Source organism: Hemibagrus wyckioides, linkage group LG15, assembly GCF_019097595.1.
Source record: "Hemibagrus wyckioides isolate EC202008001 linkage group LG15, SWU_Hwy_1.0, whole genome shotgun sequence".
Taxonomy (NCBI): domain Eukaryota; kingdom Metazoa; phylum Chordata; class Actinopteri; order Siluriformes; family Bagridae; genus Hemibagrus; species Hemibagrus wyckioides.
The window spans coordinates 4,064,163-4,080,713 of NC_080724.1; the positions used below are offsets into that span (position 1 = coordinate 4,064,163).

General features: G+C 41.6%; 2 protein-coding genes across 8 annotated transcripts; both read right to left on the reverse strand.

The window, feature by feature from the left end:
• Positions 1–3,840: 3,840 nt before the first annotated feature.
• Positions 3,841–7,790, reverse strand: sac3d1 (SAC3 domain containing 1). 6 transcript variants are annotated; one of them, XM_058409185.1, is made up of 6 exons: positions 7,726–7,774; positions 7,551–7,630; positions 6,893–6,959; positions 6,394–6,792; positions 5,507–5,783; positions 3,841–4,493 (listed from the first exon to the last, which is right to left on the reverse strand). In XM_058409185.1, exons 3-6 carry the CDS (start codon positions 6,920–6,922, stop codon positions 4,030–4,032), a joined length of 1,170 nt encoding a protein of 389 aa, XP_058265168.1. In that variant the 5' UTR covers positions 6,923–6,959; positions 7,551–7,630; positions 7,726–7,774; the 3' UTR covers positions 3,841–4,029. The 6 variants fall into 6 exon arrangements, with proteins under 6 accessions (XP_058265168.1, XP_058265167.1, XP_058265170.1 ...); XM_058409184.1 differs by having other exon boundaries at positions 6,893–6,986; positions 7,726–7,769; XM_058409187.1 differs by lacking the exon at positions 6,893–6,959 and having other exon boundaries at positions 7,726–7,790.
• A 1,583-nt stretch (positions 7,791–9,373) lies between these two features.
• Positions 9,374–15,435, reverse strand: haus8 (HAUS augmin like complex subunit 8). Of its 2 annotated transcripts, none has more exons than XM_058409198.1 (10): positions 15,128–15,435; positions 14,489–14,550; positions 14,339–14,397; positions 14,124–14,241; positions 12,730–12,837; positions 12,546–12,646; positions 11,335–11,493; positions 11,108–11,249; positions 9,671–9,812; positions 9,374–9,545 (listed from the first exon to the last, which is right to left on the reverse strand). In XM_058409198.1, the coding sequence occupies exons 1-10, from the start codon at positions 15,229–15,231 to the stop codon at positions 9,425–9,427; spliced, it is 1,116 nt and encodes a 371-aa protein (XP_058265181.1). In that variant the 5' UTR covers positions 15,232–15,435; the 3' UTR covers positions 9,374–9,424. The 2 variants fall into 2 exon arrangements, with proteins under 2 accessions (XP_058265181.1, XP_058265180.1); XM_058409197.1 differs by having other exon boundaries at positions 12,730–12,840; positions 15,128–15,434.
• Between the last annotated feature and the right edge of the window lie 1,116 nt (positions 15,436–16,551).

Genomic DNA, 16,551 nt, shown 5'->3' on the forward strand with positions numbered 1-16,551 from the left:
TGGTTTTGATTTGTTTCCATCTAAAGCAGCGTGTTTGTTGCCTTTCCGACCCCCAAGCGGCCTGGAGTGAGAATACACGCTTGGACTTCTTTGTACTCGTGCTTCTGGGCTGAATCAGGGAGAGTACCTTATTGAACAAGACAAGACAGATGGGCAAACTATTGACCTAAACTATATTGAACTATTGACTGTTGAAACTATTGTGATGCTCAGCTGTCATCTGTTTTACCTGGCTGCAAAAAAATCACCTAGCTGATGAAATCTCACCTTTTGCTTTTGACATTATATGCTTTGCAGAGTTAATGTGGGCTTAAGGTAAGTTGTCTTTGTCACCTAGGGGTAGGTGAGTTTGAGGCAGGTATCTCTAAGAACGGACAGACCCGTGAACATGCCCTGCTTGCATACACCCTGGGTGTCAAGCAGCTGATTGTTGGCATTAACAAAATCCACGGAACCTTCTTACAGCGAGAAGTGCAATGATGGTTCAAGGAGATTGGGTACAGCCCTGCCTCTCTACCCTTATGTCCCTGTTTCTGAATGGCATGGGGACAACATGCTGGAACCTTCCACTAATGTAGGTGTTAAGAATGTGTTCATGGCTGTATGTGAATGCATTATATTTTAGCTGATTTATAATAATACAAGGGGGGGGGGTGTGACCGCCGTGATACAGCACCCCTGGAGCAGGGTGGGTTAGGGGCCTAACTCAAGGGCCCAACGGTGCCAGCTTTCGGTCAACGACCCAGACACTTAACCACTTGAGCTAACACCACCCCAGCTTTATTTACAGCTGACACATAAGTGTTAGTTTTACTTATCAGACATTCTGCTTCCCACAGATCTCAACCGGGACAAAAGCATAAGATTTTGTGTGCAATTCTTCGGCAAGTTTGCCCACTTATTTAGGGCATTGTTTCGACAGCTGTCATTGGCTGTCATTGTCAAGCACCTGTTTTTGATGCCGAAAAACATCAGTGCTTTGTGTGTTCGCTTTGAGTAGGCTAATGGTTTAGAGGCCAATAGTTGCTACTAGACTTTTATAATCTACCAAATGGTGTATTAGAAGGTGGGAATTACAGAGAGGGGTAATAAAGTATTAGACCTTAATCATAACGAATCTAAAGCCAAATCTCAGCCAGACTCTTTTTCAAAGAACGTATAGTCTCCCTAAATTAGTGGCAATTTGGTGTAGACAATCCACCTACTAGCATGTTTTTGGGAGGTGGGGGGAACCTGGAGAACCCAGAGGAAACCTACACGGATATTAAGGAATCATGCACAGACATTAACTTCAGCTTATGATCAAACCAAGGACATGGAGCACTGAGGCAGCAATGAATTCTAGTAAATATATAATAAATAATGTCTCCACAGAAAGTATTGAAACAGGAAGGGCACTTCTTTTGTTTTTGCTATTCACTAAAAACATGTGGGATTAACAGACGAATGAGAAGAGACATCAGAATTTCAGTTTTCTGATATTTACACCTAGATTTGTCCAACAAATTAGAACATATTTGTATGAACCAACCTATTTTTCAGAAATACCGGAACATGTTTCTTGTGCTGTGTTTGAATGACTGTTCATAGAATTAATATCTCTGCATGGAGACCTGTTTTGTTTTGTTTTTTTTACCTGGGAAGATTGTATTTGTTGTTAAAAACAAATAAACCAACATGAAGACCACAAAGCTGTAACTGAAGAAGCAGTTTGCATAGCCAATACAACAATTTGTCCTCAAAAAGAAAGAAACTACCGGTTGAAACATTGTCAGGGCTGTGAAGAACCCCAAAAACATCAGTCAGTGACATCACCAACAACCCTCACACAGCATAAACCACTGTTTGAAGAAGACTTTAAAAGCAGCAATGTTAAGGCCATAGAACAAGATGCAAACCACTCATCAGCAGTAAGAATCAATAGGCCAGATTGGAAATTGGAAAGAAATGCAGAGATGAGAACCACAAACGTTCTGGAATCAAAAGCAAGCTCACCTGGCCAAAGTGAGGAGAGAAAAAAGCATCTGTTCATGATTTAAACCATTTGAGTTCATCTCTCAAGCACAGTGGGGGCAGCATTATGACTTGAGCTCACATGGCTGCTTCTGGAGCAGACTCACTAAACTTTATTGTTGCTGTAACTCATGATGGCAGCAGCAGAATGAATTCCGAAGTCTACAGAAACATCCTGTCTGCCAATTGTCCGAAAAATGCATTCAATCTAAATCCAAAAAAGGTGGAAAGCTTTGGGTCAAAGTTACTGAGATGACATATTTCCCTACTCTCATGTTTGATGTTAAATTGAACCACAGGATTCAATTGAACAGGATGTTCTCAGAGGGAAGTGGCCACTGAGCTTAGAGTGTCACAGAGTGTCATCAGCAGGTTGCGACAGAGAGACTGGAAGAGTCACAGAAAGGCATAGAAGTGGACGTCCTTTGGCCACATCCCACATTGATGACCGCTTCATTTTGAACAGTGCCCTGCGGAACCGGATGATGAATGCCACTCAACTCCAGGCACATTTAAGGGAGGTGAGAGGCACCCAAGTGTCACGTCAGACCATTCGAAACTGTTTACATCAGTGTGGTCTGCGTGCTAGACGACCTGCAAGGGTACCTGACCACACCACCAGGCACTGGTGTCATCGACTTGCATGGGCCAGGGAGAATTTACGCTGGACGAAGGACCAGTGGGCCTCAGTGCTGTTCTCTGATGAAAGTCGATTCACGCTGAGCAAAAATGATGGCCGCCAACGATGTTGGAGATGTCAAGGAGAGCGCTATGCATCAGCCACTGTTGTCACCAGACGAGCCTTTGGTGGTGGTGTTACAGTCTGGGCAGGTGTGTCTACTCAATACAGAACTGCCCTACATCTTGTGACAAGCCAATACTACCTGAATAACATCATTAATCCAGTCATTGTGCCCCTGCATGAACAACACAGGCCTAATTTCATCTTCATGGACGACAATGCTCCAGCTCATCAGGGTCGCATCATTAAGGAACGGCTGCTGGAGGCTGGGGTACCTCAAATGGAGTGGCCTGCACTTTCTCCAGACCTGAATCCCATAGAAAACCTATGGGATCAGCGGAGTCACCGTGTAGAGGCTCGTAACCCTGCACCCCAGAACCTCAATGACCTGAGGGCCGCCCTTCAAGAAGAGTGGAATGCCATGCATTCAGCAGACAATAAGTCGACTCGTGAACAGCATGAGACGTCGTTGTCAAGCTGTAATTGATGGTCAAGGGCACATGACAAATTATTGAAACATTGACATTTTTTGTTGTGGTATACCCACCACTGTTGTTGGCTTTTCTTTCAATAAATTGTTTGAGATGAGGAAATCACCATTGCATGCTTCTACTTAAATGCCCCTCTTTCATGATATAATATCACTGTAGCGTGAACTTTTTACATTTTCAATAAATTTCACCCAAAAGCCAAATATCCTTAACTTTTTGTGAGTAGTGTATGTTGTTTTTTGTTTTTTAAATAATGCTAAGGATCATGTAATCATTCTATTTTACATCACATACACAGCAGGAACATTGTAAAGCCTTCTGGTGGTCCAGGGACGGGATCCCGTGCTCTCATTACTGACAGCCTGGGTTCGATACCCAGGCAGAGAGATAACCCAGCCACTGATCCCCCTGCTGGTCCCAAGCCCGGATTAAATGGGAGGGATGTGTCAGAAAGGGTATCCAGCGTAAAACCTGTGCCAAATCGAAACATGCGGACCAAATGATCCGTTGTGGCGACCCCGAACAGGGAACAGCCGGAAGAACACCACCTTCACAGCAGGAACATTATAAAAATTGTATTTTTTCAAAACGAAAACCAGAAATCAAATGCTTTATTACTGTATACCAATAAACTCCAAAAATCATACATTACAAGTATGGCAGTAAATTCGCAGTAATATTAAAATTTTTTAAAAGTCACTGGGCTCTTATATCAGTAAGATGTGCTTTTTAAAAAAATACAATAAAATACCTTTGTCTGAACCACCCTTTTAAATCACATGTTCAGACAATGCCATGAAGGATCTTGCCAACTGAAAGGTCTTGTTGCTTGTCATCCACCAGTTTGTGCATTTGTGTGCACTGCATCTCTTTACAAGGGCTCTCGCTAAAGGAGGCTTTAGAGAAGACCACGCAGTCCCCGGTCACTTGGAGTCCATGTGCCTGGCAAAGCTGATCAGCCAGTGAACCCTCCAGATAGAGAACGTCTGCTAACTTCTGAATGGGAAAGCGGCAGTTTCGGCTGTTGTGTCCATGGCTGTAGAGCAGCAGCAAGTCTCTCCTGCAGGACAGTAGGTGTCGGTGAAGGGCACAGGCTTGTATGAAGTCCAGTTTCTGCGCAAGACGTAGGAGACGCACAGGGTTGCACTCCATATAAGCCCTATTAACTGCTAGAGCCAACTGAACCGGAGGAGAGAGACGCACTTTCTCAGGCAGCTCGAGGGCACGCTGCAGTGTCCTTGTGGAACCTAAGAAAACAATCCCACACAATATGAATACAACAACATTTTTGCAGATTATTACCAGTAATGTGAAGGCAATCCGATTTTTATGGACAGGAGTTTTATAACACACTAAACAGAGGTTGTAGCTGAATTTCAGTAGACTACTAGGAAGCAAGTTTTGATTCTTACTCCAGTATAAGCGTCAACACCCTGCCTTCCACCATTTTTGATTCTGACAGCTCTTCACCAGTCCCATTGCCTTATGAGATGGGATCCACTGGTTACACTGCAGAATCTCAGTGAAAGCAGTAGGTCATTACTGTATATTTTGTCTAATGTTTTACGAATACTGCGAATTTGGATATACACTTATATTGCCAAAAGTTTTGGGACGCCTGCCTTTACATGCACATGCCCTGCTCTTTGCAGCTATAACAGCTTCCACTCTTCTGGGAAGGCTTTCCACAAGGTTTAGGAGTGTGTTTATGAGACTTTTTTTGACCATTCCTCTAGAAGTGTATTTGTGAGGTCAGGCACTGATGTTGGACGAGAAGGCCTGGCTTGCAGTCTCTACTCTAATTCATGCGAAAGGTGTTCTATGGTGTTGAGGTCAGGGCTCTGTGCAGGCCAGTCAAGTTCCTTCACACCAAACTCACTCATCCATGTCTTTATGGACCTTGCTTTGTACACTGGTGTGCAGTCATGTTGGAACAGGAAGGGGTCATCCCCAAACCTTTCCCTCAAAGCTGGGAGCATGAAATTATTCAAAATGTCTTGGTATACTGAAGCATTAGGAGTTCCTTTCACTGGAACTAGGGGGCTAAGGCCAACCCCTGAATTCAATGACTTGGAGATGTGTCCCAAAACTTTTGGCAATACAGTGTACTTTCCATTTGGAATACAGTATAAATGTTGAGCCTTTTAGCACATCAATGTTTTGTTATTTTAATTGTCACACATATCCACTCATGTGATTCAACAAGCTGCAACACTGACATTTGTCCACATACAGCCCAAGGAATCATCTGTTCACCCACCCAGGTTGTAGAGCAGGCTGAGGGCCTGGAATTCTGCCTGATGCTCACACTGTCCTTCGTTGTAGCATTCCAACAGCCAGCTCAGACACTCCTGCAGGTGTGTGTCATTGATGTGTGGGTCAAAGAGCCGCAGAGGTGCACCACATAGCCGGTACGATGCATAGAGGTGGAAGCGCACTGTTCTCTCAAGCACCGCCACACACTTCCTGCCAGACACACGCTGGATGACCATGTCTTGCCGCACACTGCGCAAACGATCGAACACGAAGCTGTAGACCTGTACAACATCCAGTGAAAAGACATGCATGGACATTTTTTTAAACATTGAGCTTGGCACATATCTGACACCTGGACAATTATTTAAAACAAATATAATTCAGAGTTATAATAGTATGCATACAATTGAAAAGACAAGAGCCCAGGTTCGACATTATCATAACCCACTCATCAGAAAGATGTCAACTGTAGAACTTAAAGAGATGTAGTACTTAAACTAGGGTCCAGGAAACCCTGGGAGTCTGTGAAGCATGGCTATTGGATTTGTAATTTTCTACTTTTGTTACAGTGCTGGAAACCACCATAATCCACCATTATCTGAAGACAAGAATTTTAAGAAAATGGAGTTTGATCTGGTGTGACCTGAATGCGAACACCTTAGATTCGTCCATCTAATGTCACGAGGCTGACAAGTCCTTACAGCAACCATGTCCCAATGCACCAGTTACCACTGCTTTACATAACGCTATGCAAATTATATTATGGGAACAGTAGAATAAAAAAGGACCATCTTGGTCAAAATGTTTATAAATAGGTGTTAATTCCTCTAGGACATTCCTCTAAGTTCAATTTGACTAGACTTCAGAGGTCAAAAGCACGCAGTTGCTAACCTCAGTCCAGGGCTGAAGTGTAGGGGAGGCCGCTATCTCATCCACCAAGTAACACACTGTCTTGAACAGCACGTCTGGAGGTCGCAGGTCACAGGCTCTGGTGCTATCCTTACCAGCTGCAGGACGTGAGTACTCTTTAACAGTGCGGGAGAGATCGGCACGGGGCATGTGCTCGTTCTCTGTCCCACGTTCTATCTCAAAGCAGTGCAGCTGCCTCTGTGTTTCCCGTCGCCGGACCTCTGAGATGGGACACATGGTGGTACACGTACCATGTGGAACTGAGTCTTCTGGCTTTGCTTCAGGCCCATGTCTCTCCTGACCCCTCCTCTTCTCCCAGCGTGACTTTCTGTTCATGGAGCACGTTGGAAATTTTTGTTTTAACGGTGTCAGGTGTGTACACTACAAAAAAAAGCAAAGGCAGAATATTTTTAAAAGCTTGTGTTGAAAACTGGAAGCCTGTTTTTCTTGATGCATGCAGGTAATATAAAATTAGACAAACCATTTTATTGTTCACCGGCTCAATATTCATCTTCAGTAACAGTTCACAATGGACCCAGAACCTAATCCTGGTGGGTGTGAGATAAGAATACGCCCTGTATGGGACACTTGTTTATTGCAGACATTTCTGGCGAATGGAAAGAGGCTATTGCCTGAATCCATTTGTGTGATAACTATACACTATATTGCCAAAAGTTTTGGGTCACCCCTCCAAATCATTGAATTCAGGTGTTGTTTTTCAGGGAGTTGGACTTTGCCCCTTACTTACAATGAAAGGAACTCTTAATGCTGACCCAATCAACACTGACTGTATCAAAATATGTTAATATAATACCATGCGCAAAATCATTCCATGTGCAGTCATCACATCGTGTGCAATATGTTCTGGTTCTGTAGTTTTACATTTATATATAGTTTTACATAGAATACATTTATATATATTTATAATTTTTCATTTAGAAGAAGACCACAACAACAAGATATTGGCTGAGGGTTTGTTTTACAGCACAGAAATAGATATACGCGTATACGTGCTCGAATATTCATAAAAATATAAAAAATGAAATGAAATTATTTTAAAAAATAAAAATAAATTAAAAAAAAAAAAACAACAACAACAGTATATTTCTATAATAATCGCCTTTAATTTAACTCTCTACCTTCCTGCTGGTTTTACTGTGCAGGCTGAAGCTGTGTGCAAAATCTACAGTCTTCCATCTCACAAGGTTTTCTTCTGAATCTGAAATCGATGTAGCACACGACTGCTTAATGAAAGAAATAAACAAACAAACAAACAAACAAACAAATAAACAAAACAACAAATAGCGCACGTACCTAAAGTAATCCACACCGCGCTCCAGTTCAACGACGGATCGCAAAACGTCACTTCCTGGGACGTGTTTAAAACATAAAACGAGGTGTTTAAGGAATTAGATAATTATATAAGCACTATTAAGGAGAGTATAAAAAAATAAAAAGCTGTAAAAAAAAGTGTATTTATTTTGTACATTTAGGTTATTGTGATTTAGCAAGGACTTTTATTATTTCATAGTTTTATTTATTTTTTTGTTGGTTTTATATATACATGTACAGTGATTTTTTTAAAAACATACTATGTTTTATTTTTTTTTCCGTGTATGCCACTGGCACCTTTGTTATGTATTTGTTGTTCAAGCATTAATAAAAATAAATAAATAAATAAAAAATTTCAAAAATAATTAAATAATTTTAAAAAACGTAATTTCCGGGTACCGCTGGGCGAACTAAGAAAGTGTCGGTAAGCACGCGCCAGTAGAGATACACGTGCGCTTATTGTTGTTGTTGTTGTTTTAAATGGCGTTCAAAAATTGCAAGTAGCTGCACTGTGTGATTGATGATATTTTCACCCGGATGTAAATAAACGTCTATAAAGCATATAAGAAGTTCTTTAGAAATTATTGTTATTCTTATTATTATTCAATGTATGGATATTTATTCAGGCTCAGTCTCCTTTTTAAATTGTGGGTTGTTGTGGATTTGCATTCGATTTCTACATGCTACTTATCAATAATGCTACTTGTCATGTCTCTAGAACTTCCAAATTTGTGTTTTTCACATTTCCACTTTATGTATTATATTAAATATTCACTGATCGGGCATAACATTATGACCACTCCCAGGTGACGTGAATAGGTCTGATGATCTCCTCATCATGGCACCTGTTAGTGGGTGGGATATATTAGGCAGCAAGTGAACATTTTGTCCTGTTTTGACATGTTGATGTGTTAGAAGCAGGAAAAATGGGCAAGCGTAAGGATTTGAGCGAGTTTGATGAAAGGCCAAATTGTGATGGCTAGACCACTGGATCAGAACATCTCCAAAACTGCAGTTCTTGTGGGGTGTTCCCGGTCTGCAGTGGTCAGTATCTATCAAAAGTGGTCCAAGGAAGGAACAGTGGTGAACCGGCGACAGGGTCATGGACGGCTAAGGCTCATTGATGCACGTGGGGGGCAAAGGCTGGCCCGTGTGATCCGATCCAACAGTCGAGCTACTGTTGCTCAAATTGCTGAAGTTAATGCTGGTTCTGATAGAAAGGTGTCAGAATACACAGTGCATGTCGGGTCAGGGCTGTTTTGGCAGCAAAAGGGGGAGCAACACAATATTAATGAACAACATAATATGCTTGATGGCTTGTTCATCCTTGAAAATATCACTTTACTTCAGGAGCAGTGTGGTTTAAAAAAGGTAGAAATGCATGATGCACCAATCAGGCATAACGATATTATGCCTGATTGGTGCATCATGCATTTCTACCTTTTTTAAACCACACTGCTCCTGAAGTAAAGTGATATTTTCAAGGATGAACAAGCCATCAAGCATCATTAGTCTGTAGGAATTATTTTCTAAAATCATACGATCGCCTAAAATCAAAAGTAAATCACTGATGACACTGCTGTAAGGAAAACAAGTGAATAAATAATACAGACCACACTAAACCGTAATGATTCAAATGCTTTAATAATTACTCTACATATTTACAAAAATAAAAATGCCTTTATTCTGAAAAGAGACTTTGTGCTGTATTAAATCCAATTTTATCTTCCTCCAAACACTGCTGGACCAGCACCGTCTCCTGACTCACTAGAGAGGACAGTTCCAACAGATCAGAAGACGTACTGCAAGATAAAGTAGGATAGAGATTGGATGAACTACAGCATTCACAATATCCAATATACAAGCATAGTTAATATTAAATTACAGGACACTGAGATGATTTGTAGTGCCATTGATGTAGCTGTACCTGAGCAGATGCTGGTTAATCTCATGTGCTGCACTTTTTATCTCTTTAAGGCATGCTGCAGTGCTTTCACTCTCGGTGGAAACGTCCTTTGTGTACTCCTCCAAGATACACTGACTCTGATTTAGACAGGCAACTGCTTTATCTAGAACATGAGAAAGGGTCCGGGGTAAGATAAGGTGGTTGGACTTTGCAAATTGTGACCTGCTATTAACGCAGAGAACATTTTTGAACAGAATAATGAACAGTATATACAAAATAATGAATAATGAACATAACATTAAAGTGAAAAGAATAATGAAGAAAACATTGAAGTGAAAAACACCACCATTATCTCCTCATCATGGTACCTTTTAGTGGGTGGGATATATTAGGCAGCAAGTGAACATTTTGTCCTCAAAGCTGATGTGTTAGAAGCAGGAAAAACGGACAAGCGTAAGGATTTGAGCGAGTTTGACGAAGTTGAAAGCAATTGTGATGGCTAGACGACTGGATCAGAGCATCTCCAAAACTGCAGCTCTTGTGGGGTGTTCCCAGTCTGCAGTGGTCAGTATCTATCAAAAGTGGTCAAAGGAAGGAACCGTGGTGAACCAGTGACACAGTCATGGGTGGCCAAGGCTCATTGATGCACGTGTGGAGTGAAGGCTGGCCCATGTGATCCGATCCAACAGAGGGAGCAACGGAAGAAGGTGGCCTGGTCTCATGAATCACATTTTCTTTTGCATCACGTGGATGGCCGGGTGCGTGTGCGTCGCTTACCTGGGGAACACATGGCACCAGGATACACTATGGGAAGAAGGCAAGCTGGCAGAGGCAGTACCATGCATTGGGCAATGTTCTTTTGGGAAACCTCGCATCCTGCCATCCATGTGGATGTTACTTTGACACGTACCACCTACCCGTACCACCTACACGTACCACCTAAGCAGTGTTGCAGACCATGTACACCCTTTCAAGGAAACGGTATTCCTTGATGGCTGTGGCCTCTTTCAGCAGGATAATGCGCTGTGCCACAAAGCAAAAATGGTTCAGGAATGGTTTGATGAGAACAACAACGAATTTGAGGTGTTGACCTCCAAATTCCCCAGATCTCAGTCCAATCCAGCATCTGTGGGATGTGCTGAACAAACAAGTCCGATCCATGGAGGCTCCACCTCGCAACTTACAGGACTTAAAGGATCTGCTGCTAACATCTTGGTGCCAGATACCACAGCACACCTTCAGGTATCTAGTGGAGTCCATGCCTCGAAGATTTAGGGCTGTTTTGGCAGCAAAAGGGCGACTAACACAATATTAGGCAGCTGGTCTACCATGCCTGATCTGTGTATAGCAAAACAGCTTCAAACCATGGTAATTTTTCAACAGTGTGTATCTACATAGTATATGGATCAATGTCTTTCCAATGAAAATTTGTCTGTCATGTTTACTCTTTTCACTGACCCAGAAACTCCTCTCTATCTCCTTCAATGTGCAAGTTCTTTATTGGTAGCTCGTGCCGTGTCGTGTCTATAGCTGACGCAAAGGTCTTGTACTCCTCTGTGAATTTCTTGGCGGTTGCAGCGACAGGTGTTAACGCGTCAATCTGAGGAAACACCATAAAGCGTTTGAAAACGCAGTCACAATACTGAGACAATAAACTAAAGTAAATGAATCTTTATAAATCTAACCTGCTGGTCGAGTAAATCGTTGAGCTGCTGCTGCTTTTCGAGAAGAAGACACTTCTGCTTCTTGTTCATGAAGCTCGAACGCAGCTTTTCCTCTTCTTCCATCAGAGTGATGAGGTTTCTTTCGGCCTCCTCCTTAAGTTTTTGTGTGTTGCTTTCAATCTGGATCAAAACAAACGTCTCGAGATGAGAAGACGACTGACACAAGAACAATGTCAAATGTAAAAAAGTGTGCATGTATAAATGTTATGATACCAGTTCTCTCACTGATTAGGAAATTAAGCTGCCTTCATGTGCTTTCAGAATTATTCCACTTCCCACTTCTGAAGCGGTAATTCTATTTTGTTCACATGCTTCGTTGTTGGAAAACATTCAATGACCATTTAGCTTCTTCTTCTTTTGGCTTTTCCCTTCAGGGGTGGCCACAGCGAATCATCTCTCTCCACCTATCCCTATCTTCTGCATCCTCAACACTTACACACACTTGCTTCATATCCTCATTTATTACATCCATATACCTCCTCTTTGGCCTTCCTCTTTGCCTCCTGCCTGGCAGCTCCATGTCCAACATTCTCCTACCAATCTACTCACTCTCCCTCCTCTGAACATGTCCAAGCATCTTAATCTGGCCTCCCTAACTTTGTCCCCCAAACGTCCAACATGAGCCATCCCTCTGATGTACTCGTTCCTAATCCTGTCCAATCGTGTCACTCCCAAAGAGAACCTCAACATCTTCAGCTCTGACTCCTGCCTCTTCCTCAGCGACACTGTCTCTAAACCATACAGCATGGCCGGTCTCACCACTGTCTTCTACACCTTCCCCTTGATTCTCGCCGATATTTTTCTATCACACAGAACTCCCGACACCTTTCTCCACCCATTCCAACCTGCCTGCACTCGCTTCTTTACCTCTTTCCACACTCTCCATTACTCTGGACTGTTGACCCCAAGTACTTCATTCAATGACCATTTATACGTACTTCTTTTTCTTATACTTGACACCATAACGCATTTCTTCATGAGCAAGCTCGCTGATGATAATGGAAATCTGGATTAAATGCAAGCTATGTTCATGGTGTAAAAATCTACAACATTTATAAAACAGTGCTAACAAATAGCTGCATTTAGAAAAATGAACAAAACCCGTCAGTCAGTAGAGAATCTGTACTCTACACATCAGATTTTTAATTCGTTGGATCACCCTTGGATCTAACCTTAGCAGTGAGGAAGGCCAGCAGAAAAGTTTCTAACGCCAGGTTCCTGTTTTTAGCATTGGGGTCCGCTGCACTTGGTTGTGATGCTGGTGATGCATTTGCTGAGAAAAAATAAATAACACTGTAATACAAGTACATTCAGAGATGGCTCTTAATCCAGAGTCAGAAACACTTTAATCTGTACCTTTAATGACGGAGAGATCAAAGTCTGGACGCATGCAGTGACCATCCAGGATGGTTGACTGTAAGACATTTCCACCAAGATTTGAAGACTCTAAAAGGCTGGGTATTACTGCTGGAGGGAGGTTTACAGTGATTTAAGTTAATCGCATAAAATACAATGACTGTAGATTCCTGATGTGTTATCCAATAACATCAACATTATCAACATCGTTAAAGGAAAATTCATCTCTAATGACATGTATATTACTATTTCTAATCAATATGTGATTGCCAGTGGTTTAATTGATCGAAGGATTTTATGATGGAAATCTTTGTTGACTTCAGACTACACTTCCTGAACCAACAATCTGGTCTATTTTCACTTTTCGAATGTTTAACTGCACACCTAAAGTTCCCTCTCCATCTAAAGAGACGGATAAAGCAGCACCTTTTTCTTCCTTCAGTTTGTCTAGCTTCTTCAGCTCCTAATCTGCAAACTCTGCCTCAAACAAAAGGGTTCCAGAGATTCAACATCCATACGAATACTGCTACAAATGCTGCAATCAACACCATCAGGGTGTAATCATCTCTAACTGAACTGAGTCTCTGCCATAACTCAGAGCAACTACATTGTGTAGCTGTACTGCACTCTGGACGTTTGAATCCAACATTTGGTTGTCTCCACTACTGCTATATTAGACTTTTCATGGCGAATATGAAAATGGTGATTTTATATAGACATACACCGATCAGGCATAACATTCTAAGCAGTGAGAGGTGAAGTAAATAAAACTGAATCTTCTCATCATGGCACCTGTTAGTGGGTGGGATATATTAGACAGCAAGTGAACATTTTGTCCTAAAAGTTGATGTGTTAGAAGCAGGAAAAATGGACAAGCGTAACGATTTGAGTGAGTTTAACAAAGGGCCAAATTGTGATGGCTAGACCACTGGATCAGAGCATCTCCAAAACTGCAGCTCTTGTGGGGTGTTCCCAGTCTGCAGTGGTCAGTATCTATCAAAAGTGGTCCAAGGAAGGAACAGTGGTGAACCGGCGACAGGGTCACAGACGAGCAAAGCTTAGTGATTCATGGGGTGAGCGAAGGCTGGCCCGTGTGATCCGATCCAACAGACGAGCTACAGTTGCTCAAATTGCTGAAGAAGTTAATGCTGCTTCTGACAGAAATGTGTCAGAATACACAGGGCTGTTTTGGCAGGAAAATGGGGACTAAAAACATATTAGGCAGGTGGTCATAATGTTATGCCTGGTTGATGTATATAATAAAAACTAAGACGCCAAAAAGGTCAAAGAAAAAAATAATTGCTTGAGATCAATAATAGTGTAAGCATTTGACAAAACAAAGTTTTAGAAGTGACAGAGGAGGAAAAACCTGCCATGTGCTTTTGCAAACTTACACACACAGTTCTGATCAGGCTGAACATGTAATGTCCGTCTCGGTGGCTTGTGGCCACTAGCAACTTTAGGTGAAGCAGGTCTGGGTGGCACAAGGACAGACTCATTTGGGGTAGTTTTCTGAATGAAAGAAGAAGAAAAAAAAACCACAAATCAAACCACTTGGTATTTATACAAGATGCGTTCAAGCTGGTGAGGAAGATGAATGTTTCATTACCTTTACAACAGACTTCTTTTCAGTCTGCATATAACGAGACTTCACGATTGTCCCCGAAGCTGGAAGAACAAATGGTATCAATTACATAAAAAAAGCGATATTGGGCATCATCTCAAATAATTGAAAGTAAAGTTTGACGTCCAGCTTTACGTTTGGTTTTTCTTTTTGCTCCACTGTTGTTTGCACAGCTGTCATCGTTTCCAGATGCCAAACTAAAACAATAAAACAGTTATGTATTAAATAAAGCATGTTACATTACAACATAAAGGCAAGACTCTGGCTCTGGCCAAATGCATTGCTTTTCAGTGGAGTTAGTTATTTTTTCTTTACAAGTTGTTGTTCTTGAATCTTATTGGTCAGCAGAAGTGCAGGCATCAATTTCTATAATGGCACGGCTTTAAGGATTCACATTAGCTGATAACTTTTGGACATTCTGCATAACCTAAACCTTATGGAAGGGGGTCTTCAAGGCTGGAAGGATTTCCAACACAAAGACACAAAGTCTTCAGGACAGAGCCACTACACTACTAATATAACAAACAGTGTCTCCTTCTAAGCAAAGAGAGTCTCTCGAGGAAATGACTTTTTATAGTGCTGATCATGCAAATGACAGCAGAAGCCAACTTGTCTCAGCAACACTGAAAACTATAAAGGGATAAAATAAATCCCAACACTGAACGAACCTCCAAATGGCTCCCAACTCCATAGATGTTTCTATTACATGTCCGACTAAGAAACACCAACAAAATGCACCTCATCAAAGCAGCTAAAACAAATACTTGATCTTACTTTGAGGAGTCTTGCGAGGCATTTTTCAGTACTTTCCGGACAGCTGTAGTCTTTTTAGTGGCCATTACTCGGTCACTTTGCTTTTCGCGGTTCGTACTGCGCATGTGCGGAAATTCGTCTACTTCTTGTCTGAAGAATGGCGAAAAGATTTGCGGCAAGTTTTTATCTATACGGCAGGTTTTATTTATACAGCAGGTTTTATCTATAAGGCAGGTTTTATTTATACGGCAGGTATTTATAATACTGTCGTTATAATACTACTAATGATGTAACGTTATAATGTTTTGTTCGCTGCAGTTTCGCGCATGCGCAGAACAGCCCTTTCTCATCCACTTTGTTTTTCGCGGTTCGTACTGCGCATGTGCCGAAATGCCTATACTTCTTGTCCGAAATAGGGCGACACGTTTTGCGGCAGGTTTTATTTATACGGTATACATTATTTATAATACTGTCGTTATAATACTAGTGATAATGTAATGTTATAATGTGTTGCTGGCTGCAATTTCGCGGTCACTTTGTTTTTCGCGGTTTCCTGCTTGTTCTTCGAACTGAGCTTATAGTGTATTACTGCCACCTGTCGGCCATTACATTTAGACAAAACCATTGTCTGATGGTTCCAAATAAGTGAGATCAATTCTATTTTATTTGTATAGTGCTTATAACAATAGACACTGAAATCTTCATGGGAGCCTGACTCAAAAGGGACGCCATCCTCATCTAGTTGACACTAGAGTGCAACTGTAAATAATTTCTCTTCCATAACGAACCAAGTCTCGAGCATTCATCTCTGAATGTCCACTCTCTACTCCAGCAAAATAGATCTTCTCCCGCAAAATAGATAGAACTGCTTCTCCTTACAAACAAATAAGGACTGTTCTAACTCTGCTGCTCTGTGTCGCATGGAAACTTGGCTTCATGAAGCCATTCCGAACAGCCCTGCTGGGTTTGCAGCTGTTCAGAGCGGATCACAATGCTGAATCATCAGGATGAAACCTCCCCTCACACACTCGATGTCATCTCTGCTTTCCCCCTGCTACACAGCCTGCTCTTTGGGTTTGTGAGGAGGATGTGTGCTGAGTCTTCGAGAAACAGAACACAAGGAAAGCTTCAGGCCCAGACGGTGTTTCATCCTGTCTGTCTGAAAGTTTGCACTCACCAGCTGGGCCCAATCTTAAACAGATCACTAGAGCAGTGTGAATAACCAGAAAAGGCATTTCATAATCATTTCACGTATCAGTTTTTGGCCCAAATCTTTCAGAAAATTGACTTTATAGTCTGTTTATAGAATACGGAAGTACTTGGGGGTTTTTTTTGTTTTTTGTTTTTTTTGTTTTGCTTTGTTGTTGTTCTTTTATTAAATTGTAATCTGCTATTCTGTAATCTGTTAATTATCTTCTGTATAGTGTTCTCCCATCAATATGCCC

Coding starts and splice junctions, on each gene's coding strand:
- haus8 (XM_058409197.1), bottom strand. CDS start 15,231: ATGCGCAGTACGAACCGCGAAAAGCAAAGTGACCGAGTAATGGCCACT. Junction 14,398..14,488: donor AGCAAAAAGAAAAACCAAAC/GTAAAGCTGGAC, acceptor TTGTTCTTCCAG/CTTCGGGGACAATCGTGAAG. Junction 14,242..14,338: donor AAAAGAAGTCTGTTGTAAAG/GTAATGAAACAT, acceptor TCTTTCATTCAG/AAAACTACCCCAAATGAGTC.
- sac3d1 (XM_058409185.1), bottom strand. CDS start 6,922: ATGAATATTGAGCCGGTGAACAATAAAATG. Junction 6,793..6,892: donor AGCCGGTGAACAATAAAATG/GTTTGTCTAATT, acceptor TTTTTTTTGTAG/TGTACACACCTGACACCGTT. Junction 4,494..5,506: donor CAGCCTGCTCTACAACCTGG/GTGGGTGAACAG, acceptor TTGTTTTCTTAG/GTTCCACAAGGACACTGCAG.